The following is a 20,707-nucleotide window of genomic DNA, read 5'->3' on the forward strand; positions in this document are numbered from 1 at the left end:
TACATTTCAGCTTCCAATGTTGGTAGTTTCATTTACCATGTGCAATTTTGTAATCAGCAGCCAACTATTAAGTAAATAAATAAATTGTGAGCCTTTCAGCTGGACTTGTGGTAGTTGGTCTCCTTCCTAGCGATGCTTGCTCCTATCTTGGCAAGTAGAGGTCAAACTTGCCTCGGTCATGTCAAAAGTACTGTCAGAACACTCTCTAAACAGGCATAGTTGACTAGCAGCTGATACTCCCCTAGTTCTCGAAAACCATCCATGAAACTACACTTCCCGAGTTACACTTACACACCAGTATTCTGAGCATGCTAGATCACTAAAAAGCACAGGTGGTCACCTCTTGTCTTCCACCTGTCTTCCATAAACAAGCGCTGTAACATGGAGATATGGCCATGTGGGAACAATAACCCTATCAAGGTGTGTATCAATTTAACCTTTTGTTTGTGAAAATGATTTCTCGCTGATATGAAAGATATGGTCCTTATGCTTCCAAAACCATTCCCTTGCATATATTCAATAAATCCCATTTAAAAAATCATGTTGCTATCCCAGAAACACATAGCTGAAAGTTACACGTAAGAACCTTCTTGGGTGGTTAATCTACTTCAGTTTGTTACACCGTACCCAAATCGTGCGCAAATTGATTTTGTCCCCCCACACCAAACGTGATCACGTGCAGGTTGAAATATCAAAACAAACTCTGAACCAATTATATTAATTTGGGGAAAGGTCGAAAAGCATTAAACAGTTATGGTAATTTAGCTAGCTAACTTGCAGTTGCTAGCTAATTTGTCCTGGGATATAAACGTTGAGTTGTCTGACAATTAATCCACACATAAACCAGTCAACCGAATCGTTTCTAATCATCTCTCCTCCTTCCAGGCTTTTTCATCTTTGGACTTCATATGGCGATTGGCATCTAACTTTCATAGGTGTATTACCACGACCAACCGACTGAAGTTCATCTTTCAATCACCCACGTGGGTATAACCAATGAGGAGATGGCACGTGTGTATCTGCTTCTATAAACCAATGAGGAGATGGGAGAGGCAGGACTTGCACGGCATTCTATTGGGATTATGCAGTGTCACAAATAGAACTGACTTCTCTTTTAGCACTTGGCAATGCATACGCTCGTTGGCGCGCACGAGCAGTGTGGGTGCAATAATTGAATAACATGTATGTTTAAATTTATTTTGCAATAATGGGTTAGCATGTAAGACCCCACGCAGAGAGGAAGAGGTGAAGCGGGAGGTTTCACTCTCGCCAAAACCTGTCCATAATAAACCCTAAGCGTTCCTATGGGTTAATTTTGGACCTAAACTTGTCACCTGCCTTCCCGCCTTTGGGAGGACTCACATTGTTAGGGCGGAGACATGAGCATCTAGTCATTATATACAGATCTCTGCCGCACGGCAATACAACCTACACATTGGAAAAATACACTGCACACACTGCAGCCTAGTCTGGCAGATGTCTAGCAGATGAGTCGCAGCAGTGCGGATTGTATCCCATTGAAATAAATGGACTTTGATGCAACTGGTGTGCACAAGGCATTGGTGAATGTTGAACTTTTGTTGCACACATATTAAGTAAAAATTTTTGATTTACATAATGAAAAAGTTTGACTGTATTATTTATTGATGCAACGGCTGTCATCTGATTAGGCCTACAATAGTATGCCACTGCAGTTTTTGCCCTCAATTGCAGAGTTGATTAGGCCTCCAACATTATGCCACTGCAGTTTTTGCCATCCATTGCATTGCTGCAGCTCGCTCTCATACGCAATCCCTGGGATGGTGGTTGCCATGGTTTCTTTGGTCACATGTGTAGCCAGAAGCAGCAGAAGATGCTGAGTCCAAAAAAATCAGAGCCATTTTCATTCAGCACATTGAAAGGACTCTCTGCATTGCATGGGGATTATAAAACATTCCCCGGGCAATTAAGCGCATATCTCAGTAAAAAGAAATCTGTATTTTGTTTTGAGTAGAATTGAACAGAATTCTTTCATTTGTTGGAAGCACAAAGATATACGCAAAGATATTTTATTCGTATTTCTCATAGATTTGACATCAGGAATGAGTATAGAAATTCCTGAAGGATTGACGGAGCTGTTGCAGAGCTTTACCGTGGAAGTGCTGAGGAATCAGCCGGGAGATTTGCTCGAGTTCGCTTTGCAGTATTTCACCCAACTGAAGGACAGTGAAATTAGAGGAGCCGCGTTTGGCAATGACCAAAATTCGGCCACGAGACCCAGTGGGAAAGCGGTCAATTTCATTGAGGAAGCCATGCAGATTGATTCTGAAAATGGAGAGGAGGAGAGTGACGACGAGGAATTCACAGGTAGGCTAATATATGAACAATAACCATGTTGAGCTCCATTCTATTAAATTGTATTCAATTTCTATTATATTATTCAGCCAGTGGAATATCGGAATGGAATAGAACATAATAAATTGTATATGAGATGGAATTAAATTCTACAATTGCAACATGTTTGCCTCTTAGAAAATGTAGCCACTGTAGCCAGTGATGTGTGATGAGCTTTCAAATTGTTTTCCACATTGTAACAACACCATGCCATGATGATTCTGTCTGGGCTGTCCTTCGCCAAATATGGACATGGTGATAGAGGCTGATTGACACGAAATGAACATCCTGTGCAACTGTGTAGCATTTGATCTCTAGCCAACAGTTGATCCTGTTTCCTGATTCCTGAGAATTTCTTTTGACATCATTTGGCTTACACAATGCATATAGGCCAAGTTACTATAGAGGGAGTTAAGAGCAACAATAGAGTACACAGTCCTCATGAAAATCACATAAACCTTAGTAGTGGCGATTTTAGCATGTAAATCTCGGTGGGGCAAAAAATATATATTTTTGTAGATACATGCCAGCAAAGCCACTACACAACACAATGCTAAACAATCCATTAAGTGCACTATAACGGTGACAAACGGTGCCCACAAACTGCTAAGGCCTACATAAAGAGCTTTCTTTTCAGCACCATAGAGTAAGTCCTTACCACTGCTACACCTGGCTATCAAAGGAGCCTTGTCTGGTAGCGACACCGTTAATTCAGCCTAATTCACTGCCTTTTTAAAAACATAGCTGATATTGCTGACTTGCTTAAATAAATGTGGTTTCTACTGACAATTGAGACATACAAACTATGGCATAATGGAACGATGAGCCGATAAGAAGCAATCCGTAATTTCGATTAAGACATTAATGAGCGAGCTAAGACGGACAGAGTCAAAATAACTATTTGTTACAGCACTTTCGAAATGTACAGTGACAGAATTCAGAACATGGGTCGTTCTTGCAGTATTCTCCCTGTACACCAAGTCAGAACTGTAGGATAAATAAAGGGGGCATATAAGCAGACAATATTCGATGATGACATTTCTCTGAAACAGGCTACATGTGCACCACAAAGTCAGAACATTAGGGCTAAGTTATGAGGGGGAAATGGACCAAATTATTAGGGTGAGGCACATGGGCTACTAACAGCTTACTATACAACATACACACATTTATGGTGCTTTCAAGACAACTGGAAACTGAAAAAAAGGCTGAATCATGACGTCAGTGATCTTCAGGTCAGAGCTCAAGAAAGAGGCCAGAGTTCCCGACTTGGAATTCCGAGTTGGATGACTGTTCAAAACGTATTTTCCCAGTCGGAGCAAATTATTTCAGAGTTCCCAGGTGTCTTGAATTCACTGAAGTCTGAGATTTCCCTGTTGAACACGGCAGAAGTCATGCTGGATTGACAGCATGGCCAATGTATTCAACCTTTTCTGCCCCATGGTGTTGCGTGTGAATGTTTATCCTTTTTAAGCTTGGAAAAGAGACCTTTAAACCCAGACTTGGACCACACCCCCTCTCCACCGAATAGCAGGCAGGGGAAGCAAAATAGTGATTGCTTTGCAATGCTTGCAGTTAGCCTCTGATTCCTTCCAAACCACTCAATGTTGAATTTGCGATTTCCAACTTGTTGTGTAATCTTCATGTCCAATGGCCGATGAGCACCGCTAAGTTTTATCTATAATTTCTCTTCATATGACAAGGATTGAAAGGGGATTTTGCAGTAGATTATTGATGTGATTCATGATTATAACTGCTTGTCTAGCTTGTTAGCTAAGATTGTGAAAGTATGACGTTTACATGATCAGTCAAATCAAAGCTACGATAGATATAACGTGATTTGACGTCATTTTATCTGTGACCAATGAACTTGAGCCTTCTTGGATGGGCACTTCTAATGTAAATCTATGGCAGCACCCAAGGGGGCTTGAAAGTTCGAGCTCTCCCTGTAGTGAGTGACAGAACACTGAGCCAATCACTGCGCAACTAGAGAAGATGCTTCTACACCTGCATTGCTTGCTGTTTGGGGTTTTAGGCTGGGTTTCTGTACAGCACTTTGAGATATCAGCTGATGTACGAAGGGCTATATAAATAAATTTGATTTGATTACCAACCCCTACGCTCTGTATTTTCCTCTGGCTGCCCTTCCACCACAGAAAGCACTGAACTAGGCTGAAACACCTGCATTTTGGAGCTGCCTTACACAAGAAATAAAAAAGAGACATGTTTGTATACGGCTTTATTAACTCTAAATATAAATATATATAAAAAAGTGTTAAACAAATCAAAATATATTTTATATTTGGGATTCTTCAAATAGCCACCCTTTACCTTGATGACAGCTTTGCACACTCTTGGCTTTTCAACCAGATCAATATTTGATTTGTTTAACACTTTTTTGGTTACTACATGATTCCATATGTGTTATTTAATAGTTTTGATGTCTTCACTATTGTTCTACCATGTATAAAATAGTAAAAATAAAGAAAAATCCTTGAATAAGTAGGTGATCTAAAACTTTTGACCGGTTGTGTAAATGACCAGCCTTTTTTGAAAGTCAATACAGATGTAGGATCTTAGATTGAGCCAGTAGGAAAATAATCCTGCAGCAACAGGAAATGGGAATTATTATGTGGATTTGAATTAGTAGGCAATTTGTGGAGGGGTTGATACATTTTTCTTAAGGGCAAATCAAGTCTGACATTTTATAGTGGAAATTACAAACCTTTTTATACTTGAATACACTACAAGTTTGCATTTTCTGCTTTGCAGGAACATTTCCATCATCAAAAAAGTGATACAATTAAAATCCTACATCTGTACGCAGCAGTATGGGGTTGGCATACACCTCTGTAGGTCTGAAAGCAAAGTAGTTGGGGGAAAAAGCACAAGTGTATGTGACAGGTTAGCATTGCATGCCTCAGTGGTTATGGTGCTTGAGAAAGAAGTCTTAATGGCTGCTACTAGGAGGATAGGCAGAGGGCTGCTGCCAGAGGCCTATGATTAAACAATTGCAGATAAAACACAGACAAGAATAGAATGGAATAGATCAAGCCCAGTGGATCATTACTTAATTCAGTAGATATATGCTGGTCCTCTGTAGCTCAGTTGGTAGAGCATGGCTCTTGCAATGCCATGGTAGTGGGTTTGATTCTGGCTTTGGAAAAAAGTGTCTGCTAAATGGCATATCATGATATAATAGTATACAGTGCTTGGCTTGGGCAGGACCCCACCATAGCGGAGTACCGGCAGCTAATTCTTCTACTGCTTGAGCTCCTGCACCTCTTAAGCCTGTGTCACACGAATATATTTCTGGTGCAGATGCAAAATTATTTGTTCATCCAAATGTTTGGTAATTGTAACAGCTTCACTATAGACAAAATGCTGGATGTACAAATTAGCTAGTTACCTAAACTGTTGCCTATTTGGACACCTGCAAATAACTACAAATACCTAGGTGTCTGGTTAGTCTGTAAACTCTCCTTCCAGACTCACATTAGTATCTTCAATCCAAAATTAAATCTAGAATCGGCTAGAGTATTCAACCCCTTTTCCTATTTCGCAACAAAGCCTCCTTCACTCATGGCACTAAATATACCCTTGTAAAACTGACTATCCTACCGATCCTTGACTTTGGCGATGTCATTTACAAAATAGCCCCTAACACTCTACTCAGCAAACTGGATGTAGTCTATCACAGTGCCATCCGTTTTATCACCAAAGCCCCATATACTACCCACCACTGTGACTTGTATGCTCTCGTTGGCTGGCCCTCACTACATATCCATCGCCAAACCCACTGGCTCCAGGTCATCTATAAGTCTTCGCTAGGTAAACCCCGCCTTAGCTCACTGCTCACCATAGCAACACCCGTAGCACGCGCTACAGCAGGTGTATTGCACTGGTCATCCCCAAAGCCAACACTTACTTTGGCCGCCTTTCCATCCAGTTCTATGCTGCCAATGACTGGAACAAGATGCAAAAATCTCTGAAGCTGGAGTCTTATATCTCCCTCTCTAACTTTAAGCATCAGCTGTCAGAGCCGCTGTACCTGTACAAAGCCAATCTGTAAGTAGCACACCCAACTACCTCATCCCCATATTATTACATACCCCCTTTTTAACCACAGTATCTCTACTTGCACATCATCATCTGCACATCTATAACTCCAGTATTAATGCTAAATTGTAATTATTTTCTCCTCTATGGCCTATGTATTGCTTACCTCCCTACTCTTCTACATTTGCACACACTGTACATAGATCTTTCTATTTTTCTTTTACAGTGGGGAAAAAAGTATTTAGTCAGCCACCAATTGTGCAAGTTCTCCCACGTAAAATGATGAGAGAGGCCTGTAATTTTCATCATAGGTACACTTCAACTATGACAGACAAAATGAGAAAGAAAATCCAGAAAATCACATTGTAGGATTTTTAATTAATTAATTAGCAAATTATGGTGGAAAAAAAGTATTTGGTCACCTACAAACAAGCAAGATTTCTGGCTCTCACAGACCTGTAACTTCTTCTTTAAGAGGCTCCTCTGTCCTCCACTCGTTACCTGTATTAATGGCACCTGTTTGAACTTGTTATCAGTATAAAAGACACCTGTCCACAACCTCAAACAGTCACACTCCAAACTCCACTATGGCCAAGATCAAAGAGCTGTCAAAGGACACCAGAAACAAAATTATAGACCTGCACCAGGCTGGGAAGACTGTATCTGCAAAAGGTAAGCAGCTTGGTTTGAAGAAATCAACTGTGGGAGCAATTATTAGGAAATGGAAGACATACAAGACCACTGATAATCTCCCTCGATCTGGGGCTCCACGCAAGATCTCACCCCGTGGGGTCAAAATGATTACAAGAACGGTGAGCAAAAATCCCAGAACAACACGGGGGGACCTAGTGAATGACCTGCAGAGAGCTGGGACCAAAGTAACAAAGTCTACCATCAGTAACACACTACGCCGCCAGGGACTCCAGACATGTCCCCCTGCTTAAGACAGTACATGTCCAGGCCCGTCTGAAGTTTGCTAGAGAGCATTTGGATGATCCAGAAGAAGATTGGGAGAATATCATATGGTCAGATGAAACCAAAATATAACTTTTTGGTAAAAACTCAACTCGTCGTGTTTTGAGGACAATGAATGCTGAGTTGCATCCAAAGAACACCATACCTACTGTGAAGCATGGGGGTAGAAACATCATGCTTTTTTCTCCAAAGGGACCAGGACGACTGATCCGTGTAAATGTAAGAATGAATGGGGCCATGTATTGTGAGATTTTGAGTGAAAACCTCCTTCCATCAGCAAGGGCATTGAAGATGAAACGTGGCTGGGTCTTTCAGCATGACAATGATCCTAAACACACCACCCGGGCAATGAAGGAGTGGCATCGTAAGAAGCATTTCAAGGTCCTGGAGTGGCCTAGCCAGTCTCCAGATCTCAACCCCATAGAAAATCTTTGGAGGGAGTTGAAAGTCTGTGTTGCCTAGCAACAGCCCCAAAACATCACTGCTCTAGAGGAGATCTGCATGGAGGAATGGGCCAAAATACCAGCAACAGTGTGTGAAAACCTTGTGAAGACTTACAGAAAACGTTTGACCTCTGTCATTGCCAACAAACAGTATATAACAAAGTATTGAGAAAAACTTTTGTTATTGACCAAATACTTATTTTCCACCATCATTTGCAAATAAATTCATAAAAAATCCTACAATGTGATTTTCTGGATTTTGTTTCTCATTTTGTCTCTCATAGTTGAAGTGTACCTATGATGAAAATTACAGGCCTCTCTCATCTTTTTAAGTGGGAGAACTTGCACAATTGGTAGCTGACTAAATACTTTTTTGCCCCACTGTATGTTATTGACTGTACATTTGTTTATGTGTAACTTTGTGTTGTTTTTGTCGCACTGCTTTGCTTTATCTTGGCCAGGTTGCAGTTGTAGATGAGAACTTGTTCTCAACTGGCCTACCTGGTTAAATAAAGGTGAAATAAAAGCTAGTTAGCTAGCTAGTGCAGTTCATGTTGGACAATTTCAATTGAAACTGGACAGAGAAAGGTGTCACTGGCCTAAACACTATACCCCATAATGTCAAAGTGGAATTATGTTTTTAGAATTGTGTACAAATGAATTACAAATGAAAAGCTGAAATGTCTTGAGTCAATAAGTATTCAACACCTTTGTTATGGCCAGCCTAAATAAGTTCAGGAGTAAACTCTGTGTGCAATAATAGTGTTTAACATGATTTTTGAATGACTACCTCATCTCTGTACCCCATACATACAACTATATGTAAGGACCCGCCGTCGAGCAGTTTATTTCAAACACAGATTCAACCACAAAGACCAGGGAGTTTTTCCAATGCCTCGCAAAGAAGTATTGGTAGATGGGTAAAAAAAGCAGACATTGAATCAAATCAAATGTATTTATATAGCCCTTCTTACATCAGCTGATATATCAAAGTGCTGTACAGAAACCCAGCCTAAAACCCCAAACAGTAAGCAATGCAGGTGTAGAAGCACGGTGGCTAGGAAAAACTCCCTAGAAAGGCCAAAACCTAGGAGGAAACCTAGAGAGGAACCAGGCTATGAGGGGTGGCCAGTCCTCTTCTGGCTGTGCCGGGTGGAGATTATAACAGAACATGGCCAAGATGTTCAAATGTTCATAAATGACCAGCATGGTCAAATAATAATAATCACAGTAGTTGTCGAGGGTGCACCAAGTCAGCACCTCAGGAGTAAATGTCAGTTGGCTTTTCATAGCCGATCATTAAGAGTATCTCCATCGCTCCTGCTCTCTCTAGAGAGTTGAAAACAGCAGGTTTGGACAGGTAGCACATCCGGTGAACAGGTCAGGATTCCATAGCCGCAGGCAGTACAGTTGAAACTGGAGCAGCAGCACGGCCAGGTGGGGACAGCAAGAAGTCATCATGCCAGGTAGTCCTGAGGCATGGTCCTAGGGCGCAGGTCCTCCGAGAGAGAGAAAGAAAGAGAGAATTAGAGAGAGCATACATAAATTCACTCAGGACACCGGATAAGACAGTGAGCGTGGTGAGGTTATTAATTACACTTTGCATGATGTATCAATACACCCAGTCACTACAGATACAGGCGTCCTAACTCAGTTGCCAGAGAGGAAGGAAACCACTCAGGAATTTCACCATGAGGCCAATGGTGACTTTAAAACAGTTACAGAGTGGCTGTAATAGGAGAAAGCTGAGGATGGTTCAACAACATTGTAGTTACTCCACAATACTAACCTAAATGACAGAGTGAAAAGAAGGAAGCCTGTACAGAATTAAAAAATATTCCAAAACTTGCGTCCTCTTTGCAATAAGGCACTATAGTAAAACTGCAAAAAATGTGGCAAAGAAAATAATTTCCTGAATACAAAGGGAAAAATCCAACACATCACATCACCGAGTACCACTCTTCATATTTTCAAGCATGATGATGGCTGCATCATGTTATGGTTATGCTTGTCATCGGCAAGTACTAAGGAGTTTTTTTGGTTGATAAAAATAAACGGAATTGAGCAAAGCACAGGCAAAATCCTTGGAGAGACTTTTTATTTCTCTATTTGGTTAGGTCAGGGTGTGATTTGGGTGGGCATTCTATGTTTTCTGTTTCTTTGTTTTTGGCCGAGTGTTGTTCCCAATCAGAGGCACTGTCTCGTTGTCTCTGATTGGGGATCATACTTCGGCAGCCCTTTTTCCCACATTTAGCTTGTGGGATCTTGTTTTTGTTAGTTGCTGTATAGCCTGCAGAACTTTACGTTCGTTTTGTCTTTTTTTTTTTTTTGGTGTTCATCCCAAATAAAGAAAGATGCTTACCAGTATGCTTACCACGCTGCGCCTTGGTCCGGTCATTCTACCACTAATGATGGACGTAACAGGAAAACCTGGTTTAGTATGCTTTCCAACAGACACTGGGAGACAAATTCACCTTTCAGCAGGACATTATCCTAAAACACAAAGCCAAATATACACTGGAGTTGCTTACCAAGACAACATTGAGTGGCCTTTTCACACACGGGTCTTCCCCGTTTTTTGCAGAGGTACTGGGTAATTTTTCCTTCACCAGGTTCCTATTCCTCCAAGCAGGTCACGACATAAGCTCTTCCAGGGCATCGGACCCATGCTCCGTGGCCTTGTTAGCTTGGCTGAGCTTATGGCTTCCCTTTGTGACAGGTGTGATGGTGGCATCCCCCCTGAGAATCTGCATACCTTGTGTATGCACTGCCTAGGTTTGAGCCACGTGGAGAGTGCGTTGGAGCGCCCTACTGGATGCATGTTTTGTGTGGTGTTCTCAAAACACCATCGTCTGGCGCAATTGGAGGCCATGTGCGAGTGGATCGGCAAGGCTCGGGCTCAGGCTGGGGACGAGCTTCCCCCCTCAGGAGTGGTGCGCCAGCGAGCTGTTAGTCCTTCTCCTGGGCCCAGTACCCCTCCCAGGAAGCGTGGCCCGAGCCAACGCAGGCAGAGCTCATCTGCTGCCAGTTTGGACGGGGGCAGGAGTCAGCCGCTGGGACCACCTTGAACGGAGGGCGCATGCCCTGCGGCAGGAGGTTGATAGCTTCAATGGCGACAACAGCTGTTCCCTGTTGGCCAGGGATAGGCTGTTCCTGGGGGACGCTGCTGGCACTGTTCACCACCGTGAGTGGGGCTACCTTGCTGACAGGCCATCAGAGGCTATTATGAGCCTACTCACTCGGGTAGCCACTGCACTGGACATCAAAACTGGTGGACAGTAAGGACTCTCCATCTGTCCCCATCACTGCTAAGTTCTGCGAGGCCTTGCAGGAGAGTTGGGCCTCTGCCAGGGGGAGCTTCCGACTCACAACAGAGACTGGACCATGGAGTTATGTTGCGGACGCAGAGTCACTCGGCCTCCGGGAGTACCCGACCATGGACACCATGATAGCTGCCCTGGTCCTCCCGGACCAGGAGATTATAGGGCGGAACCCACGACTGAAGCCCTCCAGAGTCTTTGATCCGGACTTGAAAGCCACATATGGGTCCCTCTGCTCTCTTGGCCACCTTACCAGCGTGGCCATGCTGCTGCAGGCCTACCTGCAGACTCTCTTGCCCTGGCTGCAGGAGGGCACAGAGGAGTTCCTCCGGGAAGCGATAGAGGTGTCTGTTACTGTAATTTAATTATGCCAATGTGCTTTCATTAATTGAAAACCCTTAATCTATTTTATGAGAATTTGTAAGATTCTTGTTTGCATAAAATAGATGGAGACCAGTCTTTTTAATAATAGGTAACAGAATTTATTCTCGGAGCGCGCTCCCACCTAACCACGAGCAACAGTTTATATACAGATCATGACGTCATTTCATTGCTTTAACAGAATCCCCTCCTCTCGACCGGGACAAAGTGAGGTGAAAAGTTCATTCTAACACACTCCCAGGTAACTTTTGACCCCTCAATATTATCGATCACCACTGAGCTGACAGTTCTAATTAACAGAAAACCTAGGAATGCACTCACTGTCTTATCTAAAAACCTCAGAGCTAAGTTTCTGTAGGTTCAACCATAGGTTAACGACATTATCTGTTTTCACAGTCCACAACCCATTAGTTTCTTCCTAGTTGAAATGGTGTTCATTAACTTTAATTACTCCTTGTCCGTGTCTCACAATCCCACCTTATGAACTCATATTGTTAATCAGATATAATAAAACAAAGTATACGTTTACTTAGTTACAATTCTATTTAAAATGGGGATATTGTTTATTCATTTATTCATAATAATTCTAACAGTGTCTCACCAGCTTTCCCTGATCCAGAGGGATGTGGTTCGCGCCAATGGATGGGCCATGGCACAGGTGGTTACCTCGCGGCACCATCTCTGGCTGGCCCAATCCCGTCTGCCAGCTGCTCTCCAGAGCACATTTGCCACTCTCCCCATCACCCCAGTGCTGACGTTTGGCCCAGAGGTTCTGAGGCAGACCAACAAGGTTCGTAGGGACCGGGAGACCCTGAGACGGTTCATGACGCCTCCTCAAGGCTTGGGTCCAAGGCAGACGGACCGTCACCACCCACCTGCACCCAAATGACGGTGGGGTCCCTCTCCTGTCCCATCGTGTCATGCTAAGGGACGAAAGCGGGGAGGGGCACAGCGTGCGGTGGAACAACAACCTGTCAACCGTCACCGCCTGAGGTGCCTGAGGGACCCAGGTGCTCGGGGCGCCAGAGGAGAGGCGGGCCCTGGCAGAAACCCTGAGACACCCTTCCCTGGCCTCGGCCACTTCTCCCGTTCTCAAAATGGCAAAGTGGGAGGAGGGTATGGAGTCCCCCTGGGTGTTGTCCACAATGCTCGAGGGGTACCGACTCCAATTCCGGTGCCGGCCCCCATCCTTTAGGGGTCTTCGTGTCACCACGCTGGCCAACCCCCTGAAGCAAACCCTGCGGCTGGACATCTCCTCACTCCTGGACAAGGGTGCCATTGGCAGGATCGAGACATCAGAATGGCTAGGTGTGTTCTACCACACTTATTTTGTTGTCCCAAAAAGAGACAGAGGGTTTTGACTGATTCTGGACCTCCACAACCTCAATGGGTACTTGAAGGTACTGAGGTTCCACATGCTGTCCCCAGCCCGTGTGTTGAAGGCCGTGTCCAGGGACCAGTGGTTTGTGAACCTGGACCTGAGGGATGCATACTTCCATGTTCCTGTTCACCCAGCTCATTGGCAGTACTTCCGATTAGCTTCGAAGGGACGGCTTACGAATTCATGGTTCTTCTATTCGGCCTCTCCTTGGCACCCCACACTTTCACAAAGTGCATGGACTCTGTCCTGGCACCTCTCACGTCCCGAGGATTGTTGATCCTCAATTACCTGGACAATTGGCTGATTTGTGCCCCGACCAGGACTGAGGTCCTGTCAGACAGAGACATGCTCCTTACCCACATCAGCAGGCTGGGTATTACTGTAAACGATAAGAAGAGTCGTCTGACGCCCACCTAGAGGGTGGCCTTCATTGACTTGGAACTAGACTCAGTCCTCATGAGAGCATGCCTGCCCACCAGAAGGGTTCAGGCGATCCTATCTTGCCTCGATAACTTTCGGGAGGTGCGGGTCGTATCCGCTCTAACCTGCCAACGCCTGTTGTGCTTGCTGACGGCAGCCTCATTGCTGATTCCCCTGCTCCATCTCCGGCCTCTTCAACGGTGGTTCAACTCCCACCGGCTGCACCCGAAGTGGCACCGTCAACTGCGAGTGACCGCACAGTGCCTCAGGGCATTATTGAGGCGGCGCTGTTGCTCCTTTTTCTTATGTGGGGTGGAGATGCAGAGGATGTGCAGCCTGGAGCTGGTATATAACATATACTATGGTTACATATATAACCATAGTTGTTTACCTAGCTAGGGTCATTGTTCATCTAGCTATATGTCTTAAGCTAAAGTGTACAGTTAGCCAGCTAGCTAATGTTAGCTGGCTGGCTCCCTAGCGGACATTATTATTCGTTTCCCAGAGCTGTTTGCTTTTCTAGTTAGAGCCTAATGTTTGCCAACATGGCCTCTTTGTTCATTGTTGTTTAACTAGCTAATGTTAGCTGGTTGGCTCATTAGCTAATGTTACGTGACGTGTGTACAACACCTGTTGTATATGTCTACAAAAAAGTGTAATGAAATTGTTGCCAGCGGAGCTGGTTAGGCTGTTTTCATGTTATCCAGAGGTAAACAAATGATTGGCCAGAGCGTCAAGTGTTCGCTCCGAGAGCGAAAAGAGATGGGTGTTGCTAAAGCTTAAGAGGGTGTGAACGATGCTGAATGGGTGTAGACAAAGAAGAGTTCTTCACTAGATACCAAAACATTCAAAGGCGATTTTCTCAAAAGTGAGTTTACAAGTTGATCAATTTTCAAAGCAGAATTACTTTCCGATTGTTCTTCAAATGCAGTGTACGATATACCATTTTGTAGCTCTGAGTTTCTACTTTTATCCAATGTAAAAAACACAATTTCACATTTTGCTACATAAGCCCGAATCCAGGTGGTGAGTCACATACTGTATGGTACAATCCCGGAGTGCAAAGCTCTTTCAGACTCACGGCTGTAATCAGTTCCAAAGGTGATTCTAACTAGCTGGCCTGGTGTATCGTTGCCCATGAAAGGAAGTTAGGCTAGCGAGCAAGTATTTTATGCCAGGTTGCCTAGGACAACAAAAACTAAAAGTGTGTACTGTATCAGTCACAAACCATTTAGGCAACGTGAAAGAGGAGGATGGTATTGGCATTTCTCTACAAATAGGGTGTCAACATGTTTTTTCTACTTGCACGCATGTACACACACACACAAACACACAGAACTCAATACCATGGAGAGCCACATCATACTGTAATTAGATTACTTTGATTGGACTAACTAGTTTTTGGTATTTATTTAGTTAGTCAGTGTTTCAGACTAAGCATATGTGATTAGATTATGTTGAAATGGTGCTTGAATAGTGGAGGCAGCTCCTGTTTTCTTTAGAACCAACTGTCTGTGGTAGAGGTTGACCGATTATGATTTTTCAACGCTGATACCGATACCGATTATTGGAGGACCCAAAAAACCTGATACCGATTAATCTGCCGATTTTTTACATGTATTTATTTGTAATAATGTCAATTACAACAATACTGAATTAACACTTATTTTAACTTAATACAATGCATCAATAAAAATCTATTTAGCCTCAAATAAATAATGAAACATGTTCAATTTGGTTTAAATAATGCAAAAACAAAGTGTTGAAGAAGTAAAAGTGCAATAAGTGCCATCTAAAAAAGCTAACGTTTAAGTTCCTTGCTCAGAACATGAGAACATATGAAAGCTGGTGGTTCCTTTTAACATGAGACTTGAATTTTCCAAGGTAAGAAGTTTTAGGTTGTAGTTAATATAGTATTTATAGGACTTTTTCTCTCTATACCATTTGTATTTCATATACCTTTGACTATTGGATGTTCTTATAGGCACTTTAGTATTGCCAGTGTAACAGTATAGCTTCTGTCCCTCTCCTCGCCCCTACCTGGGCTCGAACCAGGAACACATCGACAACAGCCACCCTTGAAGCAAAATCTGAACAACTACTCCAAGTCTCAGAGCGAGTGACATTTGAAACGCTATTAGCGCGCACCCGGGTTACACCAGCCTAATCTCAGGAGTTGATAGGCTTGAAGTCATAAACTGCTCAATGCTTGAAGCACAGCGAAGAGCTGCTGGCAAAACGCACAAAAATGCTGTTTGAATGAATGCTTACGAGCCTGCTGCCGCCTACCACCGCTCAGTCAGACTGCTCTATCAAATATCAAATCATAGACTTTATTATAACATAATAACACACAGAAATACGAGCCTTTGGTCATTAATATGGTCGAATCCAGAAACTATAATTTCAAAAACAAAACGTTTATTATTTCAGTGAAATACGGAACCGTTCCGTATTTTATCTAACGGGTGGCATCCCTAAGTCTAAATATTGCTGTTACACTGTACAACCTGTCTTGGTAATTTCCTGTATTACTAAACATTGAGAGAGCAAACCACACACAAGTCAGAGTTATATTATAAAGTCCATCTTTTAATTATGTATGAGCTTCACTATAGCCCTGTGACTCTCAGATCAATTCAGTGTCTAGAAATGAATTCTCTGAGAGTGCTTACAAAACAATTCTTAGTATCATTTATAGCCAAGACACACCCATCTCAACTCACATGACGAAACACAGATCTCAGGAACAGTTCACAAATAACCTTTTACTTGAAAGAGGAGTATCCCATAGCCAGATAGCTTTAGCTATAAATTATCGTTCAGTTTGGTCTCCTAAACAAAGTTCTTATCTCATTCTTGGTACAACATAGTACCAAACCATTACCTTATCCAATGGCATATATCAATTGTCAATTTTAGATACGCCCATCTCAAATACACCCCCTCCTGGACAAGCTCACCGAGACAGTGAGCCTCTTAGGTTATATACTAGATCAAGGTAAGGGCAACCTCAGAGAGGACATACAATAGTTACAGACACATTCCCATAAGAAGACAAGCCTCCATTCTGTCCTATCCCCTTCTGATATTCTTCATAGCATCACATGGATTAACAGATATATTGACATATGAAGACAAGCCTGACCTCTCCTCTCTGGACTAAGCCCTGGGAGAAGAGAGGAAAATGCAACTGCCAACAGTATTATCCAAAAGAAAACATCCTAATGAGAAATATCTCACATAAGCATTATTATGTAAATAAAACATGTTATTTATCAATGTTAACTAACTAATTCTGATTCTGCTACCACAAACCTTCAATGTTATGTCATAATTACGTAAAATTCTGGCAAACTAGTTCGCAGCGAGCCAGGCGGCCCAAACTGTTGCATATACCCTGACTCTGTGTGCAATGAACACAAGAGAAGTGACACAATTTCACCTGTTTAATATTGCCTGCTAACCTGGATTTCTTTTAGCTAAATATGCAGGTTTAAAAATATATACTTCTTTGTATTGATTTTAAGAAAGGCATTGGTGTTTATGGTTAGGTACAATCGTGCAACGACTGTGCTTTTTTCGCAAATGCGCTTTTGTTAAATCATCCCCCGTTTGGCGAAGTTGGCTGTCTTTGTTAGGAAGAAATAGTCTTCACACAGTTCACAACGACCCAGGCATCCCAAACTGCTGCATATACCCTGACTCTGTTGCAAGAGAAGTGACACAATTTACCTAATTAAAAGAAATTCATGTTAGCAGGAAATATTAACTAAATATGCAGGTTTAAAAATATATACTTGTGTATTGATTTTATGAAAGGCATTGATGTTTATGGTTAGGGTACAAGTTGGAGCAACGACAGTACTTTTTCACGAATGCGCACCGCATCGATTATATGCAACGCAGGACACGCTAGATAAACTAGTAATATCATCAACGATGTGTAGTTAACTAGTGATTATAATTGATTGATTGTTTTTTATAAGATAAGTTTAATGCTAGCTAGCAACTTACCTTGGCTTACTGCATTCGCGTAACAAGCAGGCTCCTCGTGGAGTGCAATGAGAGGCAGGTGGTTAGATCGTTGGACTAGTTAACTGTAAGGTTGCAAGATTGAATCCCCGAGCTGACATGGTAAAAATCTGTCGTTCTGCCCCTGAACAAGGCAGTTAACCCACCGTTTCTAGGCCGCCATTGAAAATAAGAATGTGTTCTTAACTGACTTGCCTAGTTAAATAAAGGTGTAAAAAATAAAAAATGGTTCAAACCGGTGTCCAAAAACCGATTTCCGATTGTTATGTTTCTGCCACTGAGTCTTCTTATGTCTTGGCCTTAGGCCTATACAATTGAAGTCCGAAGTTTATATACACCTAGGTTGGAGTCATTAAAACTCGTTTTTCAACCACTCCACAGATTTCTTAATAACAAACTATAGTTTTGGCAAGTCGGTTAGGACATCTACTTTGTGCATGACACAAGTAATTTTTCCAAAAATTGTTTACAGACAGATTATTTCACTTATAATTCACCGTATCACAATTCCAGTGGGTCAGAAGTTGACATACACTAAGTTGACTGTGCCTTTAAACAGCTTGTAAAATTCCAGAAAATTATGTCATGGCTTTAGAAGCTTCTGATAGGCTAACTGACACCATTTGAATCAATTGGAGGTGTACCTGTGGATGTATTTCAAGGCCTACCTTCAAACTCATTGCCTCTTTGCTTGACATCATGGGAAAATCAAAAGAAATCAGTCAAGAACTCAGGAAAAAAATTGTAGACCTCTACAAGTCTGGTTCATCCTTGCAAGGAATTTCCAAACGCCTGAAGGTACCACATTCATCTGTACAAACATTAGTTTGCAAGCATAAACACCATTGGATGACGCAGCTGTCATACTGCTCAGGAAGGAGATGCGTTCTGTCTCCTAGAGATTAAGTACTTTGGTGCGAAAAGTGCAAATCAATCCCAGAACAACAGCAAAGGACCTTGTGAAGATGCTGGAGGATACAGATACAAAAGTATCTATACCCACAGATAAATGAGTCCTATATCGACATAACCTGAAAGGCCTCTCAGCAAGGAAGAAGCCACTGCTCCAAAAACACCATAAAAAAGCCAGACTACGGTTTGCAACTGCACATAGGGACAAAGAGCATACTTTTTGGAGAAATGTCCTCTGGTCTGATTAAACAAAAATAGAACTGTCACATTTTGGAACAGTGTGTGCATTCTGACATGACGCGCATAAAAAACTCACTCTGGGTGGAACTCACTTGTGAAAAGGTTAAAGGGTTAGGGGAAGGGTTAGCTAACATACTAAGTAGCAAAAAATTTGTCAGTCGTTGGACTGTTGCTAAATTAGCTAAAATGGTCCATGATGAGATTCAAACATGCAACCTTTGGGTTGCTAGACATTCGCATTATACATCTCCCATCCACTGCGACCGACCACCCTCCTTTCGTTTTCCTTTCGTTTTTTCCAAAAGTAACCTTCTGTCTTAGGAACCATACCAAACGTCATACTAATTTGAGTGTCCCGGATTTACATTTACTATGTTACGTCTAGTCTATGAGACAAGGCTGGTATTTTTCATGTGTAGGTGTGGTTCACTAAGATTACATTTTGTTCTCATTTAAAGTAACTGTCCAGTGTTTCCAGATTTCTATGAAATTTGACCTATAATGAATTACAATATGAGGGAAATGGTTTTTCTTCCATAAAATGTGAATTAAGTGTGTTATTAAAATGCAGCTTTTCTGTGTTAGAATGATGTAGGCGTACCCCAACAATAGAATGGTGGGCGTATACCGGTGATTAAAAATATTAATGCGAGTAGACCGCTGATTGGCCAGCTCACCATCCTCTATGAGGCAATATCAAGCATTTTTAAAACAGTCTGTTTTATTAAGATACAAGTTTGAGGTGGGCTTTTTGAAGTGTTTTTTTTTCTCCAATTCATGCTTTGGCTGCAAATAAAAGTATAGGATGAGTTATTTGTGTATGAGTTAACAGAATATTGGGGTAAAATGCTAGGTTTCTGTACATCGGCTGATGTAAAAAGGTTTTATAGATACATTTGATTGAATATGAACTTTTAACAGTTAGATTTTCATTGGACAGATTCTTGATCAGAGAAGCAAAACACACTTCAAAGGACTCAGCATCACTTCCTTATTGGGAGTTTTCGGTTAGCAAAGGGTGCTTATAATAGAGAGTTTGGACATTGAGGCTTCGACCAAAGGTATTATGACTGATTCCATGGCTGCCATGTTAGCTCCACATGGGCAATATTGATGAAGTTATCAAAAAGAGGGGATATGCATTCAGCATTAGGTAACATATGTGTTCAACATTGTTATAACAATCCAGTCCTTTTCACCTGTCATTTAGTTGCCAGCTTTGATTTAAAAAATTAGAACATGTATGGTATCACTGCAATATTTCTTGATTTGGCCTTATAGCTGAGATCTGCAAAAGGTGAAACAGTGCCACTGGTCGCCCCAGGCGCATTTGTTATTGTTTTTGTTTTGTTTTGGAAAAGGAGAAGATGAGCTTCCAGAAAAGTAATTTCAAAAAATCGTAGGAAACACTGCTGTTCTATCGCGTGTGCAATGATATGCAATGATGTCTGAGGGAATAAACAGTGTTCGTTGTTTGAAGTGATATTTGTTGTTGTACTATCGCAAACTGACATGGCAGTTTCACCACAACCGATTCCAATATAATCCTATATGATCACCTCGCTTTTCCACTTTTTTTCAGCTCCTGTGATGAGTCGATTTATTAGAAGAGCATCAGGTGAGTGTGTTATTTTTGTTGTTTCTGGTGTGTTAGGGTGGAACAAAAGCCTGAACATTATTAGTACAGTGGTGGCTCCACTAAAGGTTTGTTATTATGCTGCGGGACTTAGAGGTAATATTGTGGTTTAGTACGGTACCCTGCGTCACCACTTCATTGCTCCAGACCAGCGCAAGGGGGAGTTGGAGCACTGATTATGCTTTTGGGTCCTACTGTGTCTCTAACTGACAATGAATGGGTGACATAAACCTAAATAGAAACTGATAATTGTGCACGACTTCAGTATTACTTACTAAAACTGTTGTTACACTAAGGTTTTTATTATTTTATTTTGTTAGGATTATTTTGCTCTTACTGTAGTATTGTAGCCCTTTCCCGACCAGTCACATTGTACAGTGCCTGAGTGGCGCAAAGGTCTAAGACACTGCGTAGCAGTGCAAGCTGTGTTGCAACAGATGCTGGTTCAATACCCGTGCTGGCCTCGACTGGGAGACCCATGAGATGACTGTAGGTATTTGGTTCTCTCCCTCTAAAAACATAAATAAATAAC

The 20,707-nt window shown here is 42.2% G+C and overlaps 1 protein-coding gene across 1 annotated transcript in view; it reads left to right on the forward strand.

Moving 5' to 3' along the window:
- Positions 1-1,872: 1,872 nt before the first annotated feature.
- Positions 1,873-20,707, forward strand: part of LOC109888732 (cAMP-dependent protein kinase type II-beta regulatory subunit-like) — a 35,710-nt gene continuing 16,875 nt past the window's right edge. The window contains exons 1-2 of the mRNA XM_020479904.2: positions 1,873-2,346; positions 20,122-20,157. Coding sequence (XP_020335493.1) covers positions 2,082-2,346; positions 20,122-20,157 — 301 coding nt within the window. The 5' untranslated portion in view covers positions 1,873-2,081. The remainder of the gene's footprint in view (positions 2,347-20,121; positions 20,158-20,707) is intronic.

Source organism: Oncorhynchus kisutch, linkage group LG4 (assembly GCF_002021735.2).
Source record: "Oncorhynchus kisutch isolate 150728-3 linkage group LG4, Okis_V2, whole genome shotgun sequence".
Classification (NCBI taxonomy): Eukaryota; Metazoa; Chordata; class Actinopteri; order Salmoniformes; family Salmonidae; genus Oncorhynchus; species Oncorhynchus kisutch.